The sequence below is a fragment of the Gallus gallus genome, chromosome 20 (genome assembly GCF_016699485.2).
Source record: "Gallus gallus isolate bGalGal1 chromosome 20, bGalGal1.mat.broiler.GRCg7b, whole genome shotgun sequence".
Taxonomy (NCBI): domain Eukaryota; kingdom Metazoa; phylum Chordata; class Aves; order Galliformes; family Phasianidae; genus Gallus; species Gallus gallus.
In genome coordinates, this window is record NC_052551.1 from 9,095,144 (window position 1) to 9,112,252 (window position 17,109).

At 47.3% G+C, this 17,109-nt stretch overlaps 1 protein-coding gene across 5 annotated transcripts in view; it reads right to left on the reverse strand.

The window, feature by feature from the left end:
* The window catches only part of NKAIN4 (Na+/K+ transporting ATPase interacting 4), a 48,246-nt gene that overhangs the window by 22,816 nt on the left and 8,321 nt on the right, over positions 1 to 17,109 (reverse strand). For all 5 annotated transcript variants that reach the window (XM_046903022.1, XM_046903023.1, XM_015296646.4 and 2 more), the window contains exons 2-3: positions 2,722 to 2,859; positions 2,147 to 2,227 (exon numbers count right to left, since the gene is read on the reverse strand). In XM_046903022.1, coding sequence (XP_046758978.1) covers positions 2,147 to 2,227; positions 2,722 to 2,859 — 219 coding nt within the window. The remainder of the gene's footprint in view (positions 1 to 2,146; positions 2,228 to 2,721; positions 2,860 to 17,109) is intronic.

Consider the following 17,109-nt stretch of genomic DNA (forward strand, 5'->3'; position numbering starts at 1 on the left):
GCCCTTTCTGCATTCTGTCATTATAAATTAGCCAGCTGCTGACAGATCTCCCTGGCAGGCTGCCCTTGTCAGGAAGACAGAGGGGCCAGGCAGGAATGCTTCCCTCCCACAGGCTCCTCAGGAATCAGAGGAAACAGGACCTGAAGACCTTGCTCAGAGTTATCAGCTTCTGAAAACCTTGTACACGGACCGAGCAATTGTGAAACGCCTGTCTGGAATACTCGCTAACATACCTATGCTTAGTTTAGTAGTTAATGAGTTACCCTTTACCTGGCCGGCTCCACCAGCATCACTCCACTAGACGCCTTCTTCTAATATTTAGAACCTACCTGCTTACTGCAGGACTACTTACAAAGAAAAGGAAAGAAAGCACCACAAGTTTTTCTCACAAGAGAGCCTTAAAATGAAACAACTCAGGAAGAGTAGAGAAAAGGCTGTAAAGCATTTTACCACAAACAGCATTTGGTTTTGGTTTTATTTTCCCCAGTGTTGCCACTAAACCAGCAGCGTGAAGCTTTCATTGCAGCCATAGAGAGAAGCCCACCACATCAGTAACAACACACACTGCAACCCAGATCTATCAGAAGTTTCCAGTCACGGTGATCATCCCACAGGCCAAATAAAGGTTCATTATGCACTGGCTTTGCTGAAACAAGCCACAGTGCAGAGCAAGGTTATGAGGTGAAGCCCCTCTGCGATGGAGAAAGCTGAGTTTTTCATGCTGTGTGAATTGTAGAACAGCAGCCTCACCTCACCTGATGTAGGGCAGGTTGGGATTAGTAAACACAAACAATCAGCTGGCTGGAAGCAAACACTGCTGTCAGGGAAGCTCCCAGAGCAGTTTTTCAAGCCAGTATTTTCTCTCCTAAGGGAGCTTTAAAACAGTTAGATAAGAATTTTTCTTTCTTCTTTTAATTGGCCACAGCCAAGATGAAGATCATCTCAGGCTGAGCTCCCAGCTCACGAGTAATCACTGGTTTGGGCAAGAATTCTCTCAAAGTTTCTATGGATGATTGCGAGGGGAAATGGAGATTAACTGAGGAATTAAGAAGTTACATGTTCTTATCTGCAAAGGATTTATGCTGTCACTCACAACTTACTGCAGGCCTGTTAAAACAAATAGAAATGCAATGCTGTTCCAATTATGACTGCAACTTAGATGCATGACCTGGGAATTCAGGCCAGATGTAGAGTGCTCTCAAGTGAACCCATAGCCCATAATCACCCTTAGTCCGCTAAGCTGCCGCAACACTTCGCATTCATTGCTCACAGCCCAGGCTTAACTTAGGACTCGCCTCCCATTTTTATTATTTCTGACTCACCCCTTGTTAAGCAGGCAGCAACACTGAGTTCTTTCATTTTTAAGGAGCTATCTTTGAAGAGACAGTAACTCACAGAGCTCCCCTAGACAGAGGCCACTGTAACTAAGAAGGAAGAATTAAGGCAGGGAAGCAACACCACCAAGGCAGTGTTTGGAGATGCACCGTCCTCCCCTGTGCACCTTTATTTGTTCCCAGAAGGTGTAACACCAGACCCCTTGCCCAGTGCGTCCACCACAGCTACCCACCCCTGCTGTTGAGGGACATCAGGTCTCCAGCAGGAGAAGGAGGTAAAAGATATCAAGAGATATCAGAGAAGGAGTTCCAGCAAAGTTCTTAGCCCAGACTGAGCTCCCCCCTGGACCTCTGCTCAAGAAAGAGAGCACGCTCACTGCTCCCCACTGCCTTCCTTCCCAGGTGCTATCAGATCACAAGGGGATCAGCTATAATCCAGTTAGCTCACAGCCTTCCTCAGTCACCTCTACATCACAGCTGGGAATTAGCCCTCAAATGCCATCTCCTTTCAGGATAGCTCTGCTCGCAGGCTTGCCCTTACCTTTAAAAAGCAAAGACACTTTATCCCATATGCCAACAGGGCTTATTCCAGCTACCACTTGCGCTGACCAGCAAAGGGCTCCTTATGAACTTTTAACCCCCCATTCTTGCCATACAATAAGCATTAATCCTCCACAACAAGTAAAGCAACCCTCTCAGTATTAGAGAAAGCAAGGTTAGTTCCCAGGTAGTCCCCTCCCCCTTATCACACTACTAAGCTCTGTTCTCTTTGCAGCGAAGCCTGGGCACACACTCATAGAGCTCACACTCACCTTTGAGAGCCCTCCCACTTCTAAGTAAAAACAGATGATGAAAATGTTCCAGGTGACCCAAACTGCAGTCCAGATGGCATACTAAAAGAGAACAGGAGGGAGAGAGAGAAGCAATAAACATGAGGAAGTCACTGGAAGCATCTTATATATATACACGTATATATATTCCAGCTGGGGGCAGTTAAATGCACTGAGTCAGCACCATCATCTTTTTCTCTTCCTGTGTTTCTCATATGCAGAAGATCCTCTGCCTAATTAGAGGCACAGGGGCAGAGCACTGGAGGGAGTGGAAGAGCTCCTGACACATGTTTGTCCAACATCTATTTCTCCCTCTTTGTTGTGTGGCGTCTTTGTTTCGTGTGTACAAGTAATAAACGTCTGAAATCTTCCAAGTTTGGAGCAAGTACAGCAGAAATGCAGAGCACTGAACAATGTGTTCTTCAGCACAGCCAGGCACCTCCTGCTAAAGCTGTTTGCAGTGCTCATGCCTCATTTCCCAAGGGCTTTACGTGGTTCCTCATCACTTGCTGTGTCCCACCCGAGGAAAGGCTCAGAACAAAGCGGATGTTACTTACCACCACTATGTAACGAGGTCTGTACTGAATGGTGCCAAACAGGCCAAGGATAACAATGATGATGTGGAGGAAGTTGGCTAGGATAGGGGCCCACTGGTATCCCAGGAAATCGAACACTTGCCTCTCTAATGCAGCAAGCTGAAAGGGAGAAGAAGAAAGAGAGTTATAGCTTCAGGACTCACAACGTTCATTCTCAAGGTTTTGACTTGTTCCCTGAGCAAATCACCACAGCAGCTGAAGTCGTTACTCCCATCCCAAAGTAATTTACTGCCTATGAACTAAGCCAGTAGCACAGGACATGTATCTACATCCCCCTTCTTCTTCACACCCCTCCCTTTCCTTCTTGTGGCTGAGCTAATGTGGACCATGAGCTCCAGTGCCTAAGTGGGGGCACGTCCTCCATTCTGTGCACTTTGCAATGGGGAGGCAGCCCTGGCAGTGAGACAGTAACACCTTAAATAGCTGCAACAGGACTTTCAAGAACTCATTTATCAGAGCTCTCAGCATCACTCCATCATTCCTGACACCTCTCAGATTTCTGCTCTGCAGCACACATCCATCAAGGTGAGAGGGAGGAGAAAACTCTCCCCTCTGCCTTCCCCCAGCAGAAAATCCTGCCATCCAGCAAAGAAATTCTGCAAACACATTGGCTTTTCAGGAGGACACACCGTGCTCCTTTCCATTGTTAATAACCTGGTTCAAGGCTAGTACTGTGTTCTAGAAATAAAACTCCATTAGCATAGAGGTGCTGGGGCTGATTTTCAAGCTTATTTGCATTAATATGTTCTTTTCATCTGTAATATATTGTTTGTGTATCAGGCAAGCAACTGCTTATCTGGTTCTGAACCACTGTGTTATGCATGCAGTTGTAAGAGCAAAGCCAGCATCCAGTTGCATGCTAGCCTTAATGTCCCCACCACTTAATGTCCCCACTTTAAATGTTATGTCTACAGATGAAACAGTGAGTGGAGGTGGCAAAAGGCTTCCTGAGGCTTTTTCCAGCAGATTTCAAAGAGCACCTTTTCTTGTAAGATTTCAAGCTGTTTAACCATCAGAGTAGCATGTTGCAGTTACATTATGACTTTTCATATTTATTTTCACCTAAATAAATCATTACATTTTACCACTGATAGTCAATTTAACTACTAATAAGACATTAAGAGTTGGATGATCCTTGTCTGCTATGTGTAATCCGCTATGAAACACCTTCGTGTGCTACGTGACATCTTTTCCTGGTTTGGCTTTAAGATGGCAGCCAGGGGCCAAGCACTGGGACTTCTGTAATGACTTCTGGACATGAGCGGTTGTAGATCCCCATCCCACTGCGTGATGAAGGTAACCACATCTATCAGATGCGCATCTCCTTCTCAAATCAGCTGGGAAATCACCATCACACCCCTTTTGGACTAGAAAGATATCGCAATTCTCAACATTATCTTGGAAGTTCAACAAAATTCTCTGTTTCATAGAAATCCATATTGGCCCTGGGTAAGGGAGATCAATCAGTAAGCAGCTTTCCTCATTGGCACCTCTTCACCAGCAAAGGGGTATGGAGAGACCAGGAGGGAACAGTTGTAGTCTCAAAATCTGTCTCATCTGCAAATGAATTAGCCTTCCCTTTGAAGCAGTTCTGGTCAATCTGAAGCAGCAGGAAGATGCCATGAGATGAGCATCGTGGCTGCGTGCCGCCTCCAGGCAAGGACAGCTCATGTCACTGCTGTGCCTGGTCCCCCTGAGCAGGGAGATTTTCTGTATCTCATCAGAAACAGCAGCAAGAGGTTAACCACTTAATCTTTTAGGAGGGGATTAACGCACATACCTTAACAATATTTGGAAATTTTGAATCCTGACTGGCTGGCAGTGGGTCACTTGACTGTGACCACTTCATCCAATCAGGCATTTAATTGGCTTTGTGTGTCCCATTAGCGTGAGAGCATGTGTTGCACAGAGATGGCATGGCTACGTGTCACTGAGCCGAAGGGACCAGAGGGTGTGTGTTGTGCAGATAATGCCCTGTGCTACTCAGCTTCACCTCCTGCCTTCAGGTCCCCAAAGGGGATAAAGATAGATTCTGTCTACATTAGCACTCAAAAATCAGGGCATCCATGTCTAGAAACGTGTTTTCTTCTCACAAATGAACATTTCCCATTAGGCCGTGTAAAAGGGGAAAGCTTGCCCTTTGACATCTTGACATTTCCTGGCTTGTTTCGACCTGGGAAACCATTGGGTTTTGAACTGAGTGGCACCCAACCATCCTGAAGATAATGGTTCCCATGACCATAGGGTGAGAAGAGTTCTTGCAGGAACTTTAAGCTAAACCACCTTTGCACAACTCATGGAGAGGCCACTCACCCTTGGCCATACTGCACTTTTCCCAAAGATCTTGGACATCAGCTTCACATCGTATTTTCTTCTTACGATTGCCCTGATCTCCAAGTTGTTTCTGTCCTGATTTATGTTCCTTTGCTCCTTTTCCTGCATTTTTAGATGTTTTTGTATCCCTGAGAGCTGCAGACGTGGTCCAGCTGTGCCTGTCTGAGGTTCAGCTAAGGGGAGCAGGAGCAGTCAGTATGATTCTAGATGATGTGAGCACTCAGACAGAGTGTTTCCTCATTTATATGAACAGAAGCAATGTTATGTAGGATGGGCATTGGTAGCAAACTCAAAAGTTGCTGATGAAACTCTAGCACTGTACTATGGACATGCAGGTGGTTAGGCTGTGCTGCAAGCCAGCTGCTAGAAATACAGTCTGAAGTTACACTGAGCTGGTCCCTGCCCCCCTAGGAATCCAGGATAATTAAGAAAACATTTGTTACAAATGAACAGATAAACAACCGTTTCACTCATTACACTCCAGTTCTGTGTGCAAAGCATACCATTAAATACTGCTGAGATTTGCAGGTACACAGGGCTGATGTTTCACTAAGCTGGCCTGGGTCTGGGCTTGGTAACAGCGCAGCAGAGGTAAGGAATGCAGTCGTTCCCTTCCTTCCTGGTGCCTGCAGTTCGGCAGCAATGACGGCCAGCTCTGCCCTTGCTCACATGTGCCAACAGACCTGCACTCTCACACTGAGCCTCTTTGCAGCCCCTCTTCGTGAGCAGGGGAAATGCCGTGCCTTTGCTGCAGCATTCTTTACAATGGATGATTCATGCTATTCTATTGAGAAACCCTATTATAGTCTAGAGGTATTGGTTGTAAAGAGAAATTTCACAGATTGTGGCACAGGTTTCTACCCATTCAAAGATGACAGCACCTTTCCATCAGGGAGAACAATTTTTTCTTCTTTATGACTATTCTTATTAAAAATAGTATTTCTCCTGCTCTTTTTGCTTCGCTAGACCATAGAACACTTTCACCTTTCACTCCTTAAGTTAAATGATTTGTTGCTGTACTAAAATCTGAATGGTTGTGGCAGGCTTCCTTCTCCTGAAATAAACCCCATTTCTGCTGATCCGAGTGAAACTGGAACAGCAAATGAGCATGAGAAGTGCTCATTAGCCAGGCAAACAAAACAAGCTGAAGCTCTCAGCCGGGCTGCCCTTCACTGATACAGCTGGGAAAGATAAGAATGGAGAGAAGGCAGAGTTTACAGCTCACACACTGCAATAGGCTCTGTGAACCTGCTAGAAGGGATGTGCTCATGGCCTCCTCAGGATGTGGCACAGCTTCTCATTGGACAGATGACCACCCCCCAGTTTGGGATGGGTATGGCAGGGCAGTGTCACCGGCAGATGCTGATGCCAGCAGGACACTCCAAGCTATTCAGTGTGGGCTGGGTGTGGCTTGTTTAAATTCTCCTGATCTTTTGGATCAAATAATCACATCTTTGTCTTCTGCTGCTCCTGTCACATTGGCTAGCTGGGGAGCCCAGCCTGTTCCCTCGGTGCCTGCACACTGTTGAGCGGGAAGGGATGCAGACAAACAACTCACAGCTACCTGTACCCAGCTGATCTCCATGTGTACACCTACGGCTTGGACACGAGCAAAGTGTGTGACATAAGCCCTGTATTTACTTTCCCACCTGCCTGAACTGCAAGAGCCTCCAAGCTGCTCCCGTGGGTCCCTGTTGCTGTACCCTGCGACATTCGGGCTGTCTGGCTCAGTCCCCATCCGTTGACTCAGCTTTTGACTTCCTGCCAACTGGCTCTGCTTTTTAAGGAGATGCTCGTTGTTTGTCTGCTGTGCAAACACCATCAGGGCGGCCAAGACTCACTGAAAAAGGTCACGGGCCTTTTCTTGAGGAAAAAATGGCATTGATTTCCTGCGGTGTTTTGGTTGATGGCTTGAGTTCAGGGCAAAGTCACAGCACTACCATCCCTGTGAGACATCATACACAGATGAGTGTTTGAGTGCAGCTAGCTGAAACAGCAGGAAGAAATTAAGGAAGCCTCAGATGTCTCATTTTAAAATCTATCTATTTGGGTTTTGAACACAAGTATCTTTTTTTTTTTGTGGACTCTCCCAAACAGCTTAAGTTTGGCAACGCTACATACTTGTCTGGTTTCATGGGTAGAAAAATTATTGAGTTAAGTGGTAAGCTTGCTTTTACCACAGCGTCTGCATTTCTAAATAAATACAAATGGTCTTAATAGCTGTTTAATTAAGTTTGTCTGAAAAAGAGCAATTCACTGAGCTGCTGCATCACATCCCCCTAACCGATGGGCTTGTTTGCTGGGTGCCGCGTCCTTGCCTCTTCTAAAGTCAACATCTCACGTGCTAATGCACGCTGCATTCATGAAACCTCATTTTTCTTCAGTAAGTGTTGTCAAGGAAACCTTCCTTGGGGCCTTGTGATCCACAGCTCCCTTCCCAGCATCCCCTTCCTGAATCACAGAGGTCAAGAGACTAATTGCACAGGAGGTCTCTGGTTGTCACTTTGTCTCTCAGACGCGTTTGGTCCTTCTGGCCACTGGATACAATAAGCCCCATTCTCTGCTCGGCTTGGCGTGCTCCTTCCCCAGGAGCTGTTTAAACCCCTTCTATTCACACAGACCTCAGGGAGGCCTCCCGTAGCAGACCTGATATGCTTAAATCATTTGTGTTCGAGAAACAAACTGGTCACTCCTAGGGCTGGGGACACAAACACTTCCAAAGACGAGGCTGCTGGAGGAGCTCCCACTGCAGGTCGGTGCCCAAGCAGCTCTGAGACTGCTCCATGCCATAGCTGAGGATCAGGTCCTGCACAGAGCCCAGGCAGGCTTAGCCCCACAGCGTGGGTCAGCAGAACCTCCTATCAGCATCCTGCTGCTGCACAGTGTAGATTTGCATCCTCACCTCCCCCGGCCTGGCACATTTCTGCTCTGGATTCTCCCATTCTGAGAGCTGGCACCAGTGCCCTCAGGAGTGTCACTGTTCTGACCTTGACTGCTGTGCTTTCTGTCACTGATGCATTTCACAAACATCCTGGCTGCAAAGATATGTAATTATTCAGTCCCACATGCCTGAATGCTGCTTAGCATTCCAGGAAAGGCACAATCCTCAATAAACACAAGGGATGAGACTGGCACTGAGGTATTCTTGGCTTGTGGTCAGCATCCAGCTTTGGAATGACTGGGGCTTCCCATTACCCCACATTTCATGGCGCCCTACCAAAGGGCACATCCCCAGGTGCAGCACAGCACAGGGTTGTGAATAGGGCAGCTGGGGGTACAGGTGAATGGCTCTTGCACTTAACATTCAGAGGAGAAAAGAGGATGTCCAGCATTGACTTTCTGAATGGTGTTCAGAATACAGTTCCTAAGAAGAAGACTGCATCCCAGGAAGAATTTTTGTCAGTGAAATTATTGCCCTGTATTACCCAAATGCTCCTAAATTGGTGTCCTACTTCAGGCCCGTTCTGTTTTGCAGGACCATATCTCACCACAGGGCTCAGCCTGGCCGCAGCAGCATCAGAAACTTGAGCTGCTCTCCTCCCTCCTCTCCTGCTTGTACCTCCTGATAGCATCTGAGTCCCACACACTGCTGTGATTGCTGATTGCCGAGATCAGCAGCCAGGCTAAATTAATAAGCAGGTGCCTTTGTGATCCAGGCAAAAAAAAGCACTCTGACAAGAACGAGGAACTTGTTCTATTAGTAACCTACATCAACATTCAAACCTAAGTTTCCTAAACATAATTAAATTAATCAGTCGTGCCCACAATGGCCCTGCCCCCAAGTTTTCGCCTCCCTCAGTGTCACAGCTCTGCATTGGCTCTGCAGCCTTGCAACGGAAAGAGGGAACACAGGAACAAAGGGGGGATGACTGTTTGCAATAGGCACAAAGATAATGAGTTTCTTCAATAAGTGCCTGGTATTTTCCTCAGTGAGATGCCCAGTATGGCACAGCCTCAGCCCAGGCTCTGGCTTTCCCTTCCCACTGGAGGACTCACAGCCCTGTCCCAACCACCTCCTACCAACAGCGCTGGGCTTGCAGAGAGCCTCAGTGGGGGGAAACCTTCTCCCACCACAGCACAGATTTCACTCTTGAGCAAAGTATATTGAAGATGTGTCATTAACTCACCAGCCATCTCCCTCGGGAGATCCGCTACCATTTATGAAGCTATCGAAACACTCGAAAGGCTGTGAGGCAGAGCAGTGCAGGAGATCAGCGGGAATGTAATTCTGTAATAGATTTATTTCCTACCAACAAGGCATTATATTATGTGGTCTCAGCCTATGCTCCAGCTGGGAGGAAGCAGTAAGTTTGGGTTTGTTTTCGTGGCAGGGATGCAGGGAAAAAATGAAAACTCTTGGAGTTGTTGGCTATAGGGACTGACCCTATAACTCCTGTCTTAAGCATGGTAAAAATGCTCAGCTAAAATAGCTAGGTAGCACCCTGTTCTTGCATCTTGCTGCTGGGAGAAAAGAGCAAACGCATCAGGGGTCGGATCGGGATTCAGTGTATGCAGCTCATGAAGCTGGACACAGTTTACACAGAATCATTGCTATCCTTGTTACCTTTTACACATTCATTGGAAACTGCAGTTTTATTTTCCATCTGGTTACCCCGTGGTTGAATTGTCAAAGATTCTACCGACAGTTTCCCAAAGGAGGAAGAAAGTCTTGCTTCAGGCTCAAAAAATCCAAGCTCGGTTCTTCTGTCATGTGCACACAAGAGGGAGGCTGACTGTGACACAGAGAGCATCTCCCACCTTGAGCTCCATGGAACAAAAAGTTCACGTCCTGTACACCCTGCATGTCTCATTCCCAGCTGGCACCTGCAGCACCTTCTCCTCACAGAAGCCTAACAGTGGCTTAGGAGTAAGAAAAGGGTCTCTCTGGGACCTCCTGGAGCTGTTTTTCTCAGCCATGGAGCTGCTTTCCATGGCTCCTCACTGCACACAGCAGTGGGATCTGAAGCAGCTGAGCCCCTTAATTAGGTCACGGCTGGATCACACGTAAGGCACTTGCAATGCCCAGAGCCTCTACAGGAAAATCACATCCTAGTTCTGCAGCTGGGGCAAAGCTCGGGAGGGGAAGGATGTCAGAGCAGGAATAATTCTTCAGAACTTTGTCCATAGGAAAGTGCAGGGCCCTGTTTCAGTCTGTGCTCAACAGCTGGCTCCCTCCCTCCCTGACACTGGAGATAAGTGGTAGCGTTGCTTTAATTTCCTCTTGCTCCTGCTGCAATGCCAGATTGCTTGGATATTCATAAACAGAAGGGGTTTAATGAAAATTATAATTAGAGCCCTGTGGTGCTCTCGCAGGTCGCCTTTACACTGGGCTGCCTATTTACATTACAAATCAGGCTGGTGTCACTGCAGAGTCTGCTGCAGAAGAAGAGGATTCATTAAAAGGAAAGTGCAGGGCTTGTGAGAAACACGGGAGAAAGAAAATGATATTGTTATTATTAATAATCTAGGAAATTGGGAGCTGCCATGGTCTCGCTGCAAGTTTGCTCCGAGAAGAAAAGCCCATTTGTAATCATCCTGCAGCAGGCGGGGAGACGGCACGGCCACCCAGCAACTTCCACCAGTAATTACAGTACAAACGGACCCTTTTCATAGAGTGTCTGTTTCTCATGGAAAGCAAAGTGGCAATGAAGATTTTATCTCCCTCACTGGGATACAGAGAAGCCCTCTTAGCACTCCAGCCTAGCTGTGAAGTTGTAGGCATAGGGAAAGACAACATGTGAAGCCAATAGGGATGGATTCCCCGTGATGTTACAGCTTTCCCATTCCACCTGCCAGCAGCTACATATGGTGCTTTTTGCCCTGCTGTAATAGCATGCACAGCAGCTCCTCGAGACAAGCAGAAGCCCCCATTCTGATAAGCACTGGAGCTAACGTGAGGCACAGTGTGCAGTCCGGTGCTGGAGATCCCAATAAGATCTGGGCCCAACTGAGTGGGGGAGAAGATCCTGTGGGCACAAAGCAGAGGCTGTGTATGGGTACACCAGCAGTCAGCCTGGCTCCCACCCCAGCCAGCACAAACCAGTGTGTTCCTAAATACATCTCCTGGGTTTAGCTTACCTCCATCAAAGTGGTCCAGCAGAAGTGTTAACCTTCTGTTCCCACCCATACAGTGAAATTAGAAATAATACCCTAATTTTGCACGGAGGATAGTTGGAGATTTAGGTTGTATTTGTAAAATTCTTCTTTAATATTTCATATTAATGCACCGGCAGGAATGGCGCTATCATTGTAACAGGGCTTTTATTGGATGCCTGCATGCCCATAGTGATTACCAGAGGTAGCATTTTAGGTTGAGAACCTTTCCGTGCCCCCCTGTCCTTCCCTTCCACTGTCACTCTCACAGAGCCAAGTGCTCACCCCAGTTCCATGCCTGCATCCCCCACGTTCAGCCCTGTCACGGGGTGATGCACCCAGAGCAGATCCCATCAACTCCCAGCAAAGGATGCTGAGTCAGTTCGCTGCCAGACTCCCTACTGCTGCTCGCCCCAGCTATTAATCTCACCTTGCCCTCTGCGGTCGGAGGACATCACTTCAGTCTCATAAACAGCTGAGAAGTCAGAACAGAGCAGATGAGCTAATACTGCAGAAGTATTTGGTTCATGCATCAAAACTGACTCGGGAGACTTTTCCTTCTGCACGTCATGGCAATAGGCAGAAAGTTTTCGGGCAAATTAGGAGCTGGAGTATTTTAGGAGTCTGGCCACAGCCCGGCCAAGTGATTTGCTTGCATTTCACGCACGCTATCGTCAGTGTAAAATCACTCATAGTACGACGGCTGAGCTGTAATCAGCGCTAGTAACACTCTGTTGTTCGTGCTCTGCCAAAAAACCACCCTAACGTGAAAATGTGCTCGTGCTGGTTCAAAAAGGGGCCGCGAGTGAAAAAGTGAAAAGTTCTGTTTGAAAAAGTTGTCATTTTTGCAGCTGAAAAATAAATAGCGGTGAGGAAGTCCTGACCGCTGTCCCCCGAAGAATGCACCGGCAAACTTCCAGGCCTGCCATCAAAGCACCAGATGGGAAAACACTGTGAAAAAGAAGGAGTATTTCGGAAATGAAAGCGTTGAACGGCCCGGCTTCTGGGTTCAATAAAATGCTTGTGACGGGAAGGGTTTTAAGTTGAAACAAACAGGAAAACAACTCTTCTGTTACAAACAGGGACTGCCCAAAGCTTTTGGGGTATCTTGGGACTTTTCCACTGACCACAGTCCCCTCAAACAACCTCCGTGCTACAGAGTGGCAGGAAAATGAATCAATCACTACTGACTTCCATCGTCCCACTGATCCACCGGGTGAAAATCAATCCTGCTTATAACTGATTCATCGCTTTTGTGACTGCAGGTAACACATGCAGCTCCTCTGGCCTCCCTGGGGCTGCAGAGTGCAGCTCTCGGGTCTCCTCCCCAGCTGTGACCCCAGCAGAGATCCAGCTCTCTTTTTCTTAAGTCAAGAAAAAGCAGACAACAGAGACCCATTAACAGCTCAAATAGATGAACCAAGCGAGGACGATGTGCGGTGGAGATGGCGAAGTTTTGGCACATCTGGTTGAAGCGATGCTGAAGTGCCTCCATGGTGGTTTGATCGAGCAGCTCGAGGAGCACGATCTGATCTGGGGGGCCGAGAGAGGGTAAGAGCACTTCTCTGCTACAGACTGGATCACCGCTGGAAATAAGCACTACAGGGCGGAGAAGGTTGGGTTCAAAGCACAAGAATGAGCCGAGTGGAAGTCAGGGAGTCCATGGGGTTCTGCTGATCCCCATCCCCACATCACCACGTGCTCCTGTAGATGTCAGCTGTGCAGTACTGGAGAGGGGTTTGATAACACGAAGGATCCTTATCAAAGATTTACTGTCAATACAGCACTGTGCTAAAAAAATAAATAAATCTCCAAGATTTACCAAGTTCTTTCATGTGTATGAATGGCATCGAACGTATTACTTTCTGTGCAGTGTTCCTTTTGTTTTTTGCATTTCAACCCAATCGGATGATGAAATGAGACCCATGACATTCACTTTGATGGAGGTGAGCTGCTGGCTTTCCAACAGTGTAAATAAGGATTCAGTGCCTTTTAAAAAGCATTATTTTAAAAGCAAAGCCCTTTTGAGTGAGGGCTCGAATGGGGTTATTTTCCACATGACCAAGCGTCAAAAGGAGAGCAGCAGCCCCATCCATACTCTTATCACTCTTCCTGAGTCACCCCCTGGATAGATTTGTCACAAGGTGAAATTAGAACAAGTCTTCGATTTATTATCGTTTTCTACTTGTCCTCCCTAATGCAGCTCCTGCCAGGATGAGTTTGCTGTGGGAAAGTGGAATGAAACCAGGCCTTTCAGTGCTGCTAAATAGGGCTGGGGGAGGGTTTCTTTAGGAGGGGGGATCTTCCTCATTATAAGTGGAAAATGTGCAACGCAGAATTTTCATCAGATGCCGCCCAGCCTCCCAATTAGGACGGCTGAGACAAACAGCGCCGTTATTATATGCAACTGTTTATACAGTGTCACTCAGCCATTGTTTATTTCATGAGCATAATTTATCTCTTCTGTTGTGCTACCCAATTTGTTTGGACTTCCAGCCCAGTTTCAGCACACACATCCTTTGGCCTCCCACCAGCCCGTTCCCCAATTAAGTTTCTGAGCGCGTTGCACAGTGCCTCCCCCCCCACCCCCCCTTGTTTCCCTGCTGATGTCCGCATCCCCTCCTCACTGCGATGCTCCCCGGGGCTCCTGCCCCAACCCCGCTGGCTGCCCGCGCCTCAATGCCTCATGGTTTATTCAACAGTCAAGCTGCATTTCTCTTTTCCCTCTCTTTCTTTTTTTTCCCTCTCCTTTTCTTCTTTTCCCCCCTCTCTTTTTAAATCAGAGGCCAGTCAATAGGTCCCACTTTGGCAGTTTGGTTCTTTTTGCAGCAAACCTCAAAACTAACATGCCGGCTGTATCTCAGCAATGCAGTCTGGTGACTTTGCAGGGGCTGAGCCCTGACCTATAGGGCAGCAGCTCAGAGGCAAAGCACTCATGAGCACTTGTCTCCAAAGGGGACAAAGACGTGCCCTCCATTAACATCTGCTACAAAAGCTTCATCCTCTCTTGGCCCTGCCTTCCTGCTCCCAGTATTGCTCCCTTTGGGGTGCGAGATGATTTCTCAGTCCTGGAACACTCCCATCCTTGGGCTGCCTTTGCTCCAAACTTTCCAATCAGTTTGCTTGCTCTTCTTGCTTGCAGCTCTGCCTTCAAGGATTAGCTAAAATAGAAAGGTGCTAATCCACGTTATGGAAATTCAAATCCTTGTCGCTACGTTAAGTTGTTTCAAGGAAGTTTAATCTGGCAAGGCTTGGAGGTGAAATCCACTGTTTGAAGTGGTAACAGAATCCATGCAACGCCTCTTCTATTAGAGTGAAAGCACTGTAGGTGCAAGAAGCAGCATTACACTCCTTGGCACAGCAACTTTAGGCTATCACTATCTCTGATGTGCTCCAGCAAAATCCCATTGAGTGCTCAGCTCCGGGTTACAGCTGAATGAAGGATTTGCTGCTGCATTCCCATTCCCACTTCGTTTGCCAGGATTGGTTTTCCAAGATTTCTGCTAGAGATCCATCTGAAACGCCTGCTGTTTTAGGTTAGTGTCCAAAATCCCAGCGGTGAACTTCATGTGCCCGTGGGAGCCACCATGAGACAAAAACTTGGCACACATGAAACCTGGGTTACATCTTGTGTGAAGAAAGCATCCTTTGGGTAAGCGATCTGCAGAGGAGTTTACTGGCTCTCCACCTCCCGTCACCATGAGCTGCTTCAGAAATTCATCATACTTTAAATGATTCACTCAAGTAGCCATTCAGCCCCAGTTCATAGATTGCAGAGCCCTTATTACACAGCTATATATTTAGCACTGAAATGGTTCTCAGCAGTTGTAAAAGTCCTGTCATCTAAGGAATAAAACAAAGAGCCATTATTCATCAAAAAGGAGACACAGTCTTTATTGTCTGAAGCCATGGTAGTTTTTATATTGCACTGTTCTTTCAGGCTGTCACACAACTCAGTTTTCAGCTGTATCAGTGGCAGCCCTGGAAGCTCAAACCCTCCTATGACATCTCATAGCTGACCTCCCAGCTCACACTGGTTTAAACCAACAGCAGCGTTGATCCTGAGCACATTAGACATGGCCAATGACCTAAGAGCAACAAAGCTAACCTGTCTAGAAAAGCTTGAGGTAGATGGCAGTCTGGCTGAGTAAGGAATTACAGGTAAATGGGTTTATTTAAAATCACAGTTACAAGCAGTAATAGATGAGTGTATGTTTCATGCACTGATTACATCCAGAAGATCTGCATCCAGGCTGTCTGATGGCATAGATTTGTGTGACTGTAGGACCCCAGAGGTGTGTGTGCCAGCTGTTCTGGTGTGGGCCCTGCCACCTGTCAGCCCTCCTGGGCCATGTCCTTGGTGGGTGCATGTCCAGCATGGGGCTGGAGGAACCAGCCTGGTTCTCTGGATCTGGACAGCATGAGACATACCCAGCATTCCTGCCTAGCAGCTACCTGACTTCTTCCGTGCCTTTGGGAAAAGCAGCCAGATTTGGAGCCAGAAGACTTCTTCCAACATGCAATTCCATGGTGCAAATGAGTCCATGAAATGTAAATGAAGCAGCACCACTCACAGAACCAACTACCATCACTTTGTCCTCAGGCTTCTGAGAGCATCTGAGAATCTGTTGGCATCAGCATGGATGCAGAGTAAAGAGGACTCAGAAAAGATGCATCTGAGGAGATGCTGTGCACGGGCTCCCAGCAAAGCAGCTGTTTGCACAGTGAGGCAAACCCATCCTTCCTTCCTTTGAAGGTTTCCTCTCTGAATACTGAGATGGGGAATCTGAAGACCCAGAATCTTAAAAAAGTGGCACACATTAACGGAAGAATTGCCCTTTCCCAGCTTTGTAATTTGCTTTAAGACTGACAATCACGTCCCCAAAGCCCCATGCTCCCGTTTATCCATACGCTCAGCAAGTACAGGGCACAGATCAGAGCTCCCGTTACACTTCTCCCAGCACCCCGCCGAACAGCCAGCAGTCTCCTAGGCTAATTAGCCACACTGTATTCTGCACATATTTTGCATTTCTGGGTAATTAGGATAATCAGATTTCTCCTTTAATTCTGTACGTATACACTATAAGCAGGTGTATTGCCTTTCCCACAATGATATCACAAGAAGTGCGTTGTCTGCTGGAGGTGCGGATGCCAGCCGCCTGTCAGAGCCCATTCTCGTCTCGCACATGGAAATCTGCTGCTAACGGATTACCAGGAGCCATGGGAAATTAGGAACCGAGCTTGATTTGGGTGAGTAGCCAGTAGCTCAGATATTTGTGCAAGTTATCTCAACGCACAGAGCCTTCATATCTGGCCAGAGATTTGGCCGTTCTCTTTGCAGCGCTCCAGGGAAGTGCTGTGAGTGTGGCACAGGGGTCGCTTGGCCCAGAACCTCAAAGGTGTTCAGGGTTCTGCAAAGTGCAATAGCCCTCATCTTTGTCTTTGAGCATTTGGCCTTGAAGCTTTCACAGATATAGGGTTATTTCCTTCTTACTGGAGCATCAAGGGTGCAGAATCTTTGAAGAGGGCCGAGGAGGCTCCCATGCCCCATAGCACAGAGCAAAGTGCTCCTGAGCACTTGGGCTGCAGCACCAATACTGAGAGACCCTGCTACACAGCCTCCACAGAAAGACCATCTACCTGCTGAACTTCACATATGGGAGAGGTTTGCTTGTAGAGCTTAGAGTGCAACCCAATATACGCTTAACACAAAGAAGCAGAGCGATGCTCTTGTTGTAGTACTACTGTAAGAATAATGTCCAAACCTCACAAGTATGAACAAAACTGATTATGACCAGGGTTTAGATCCCTCCTGATCTCCAAGTTAACCTTCCTGGTACCAAGATTAAGTACTGGTTACTACAGAGATAGTCTTCAGGCAAAGCTGATGGCAGGCAGTGACAAACTGTTAATTGTGGTAAG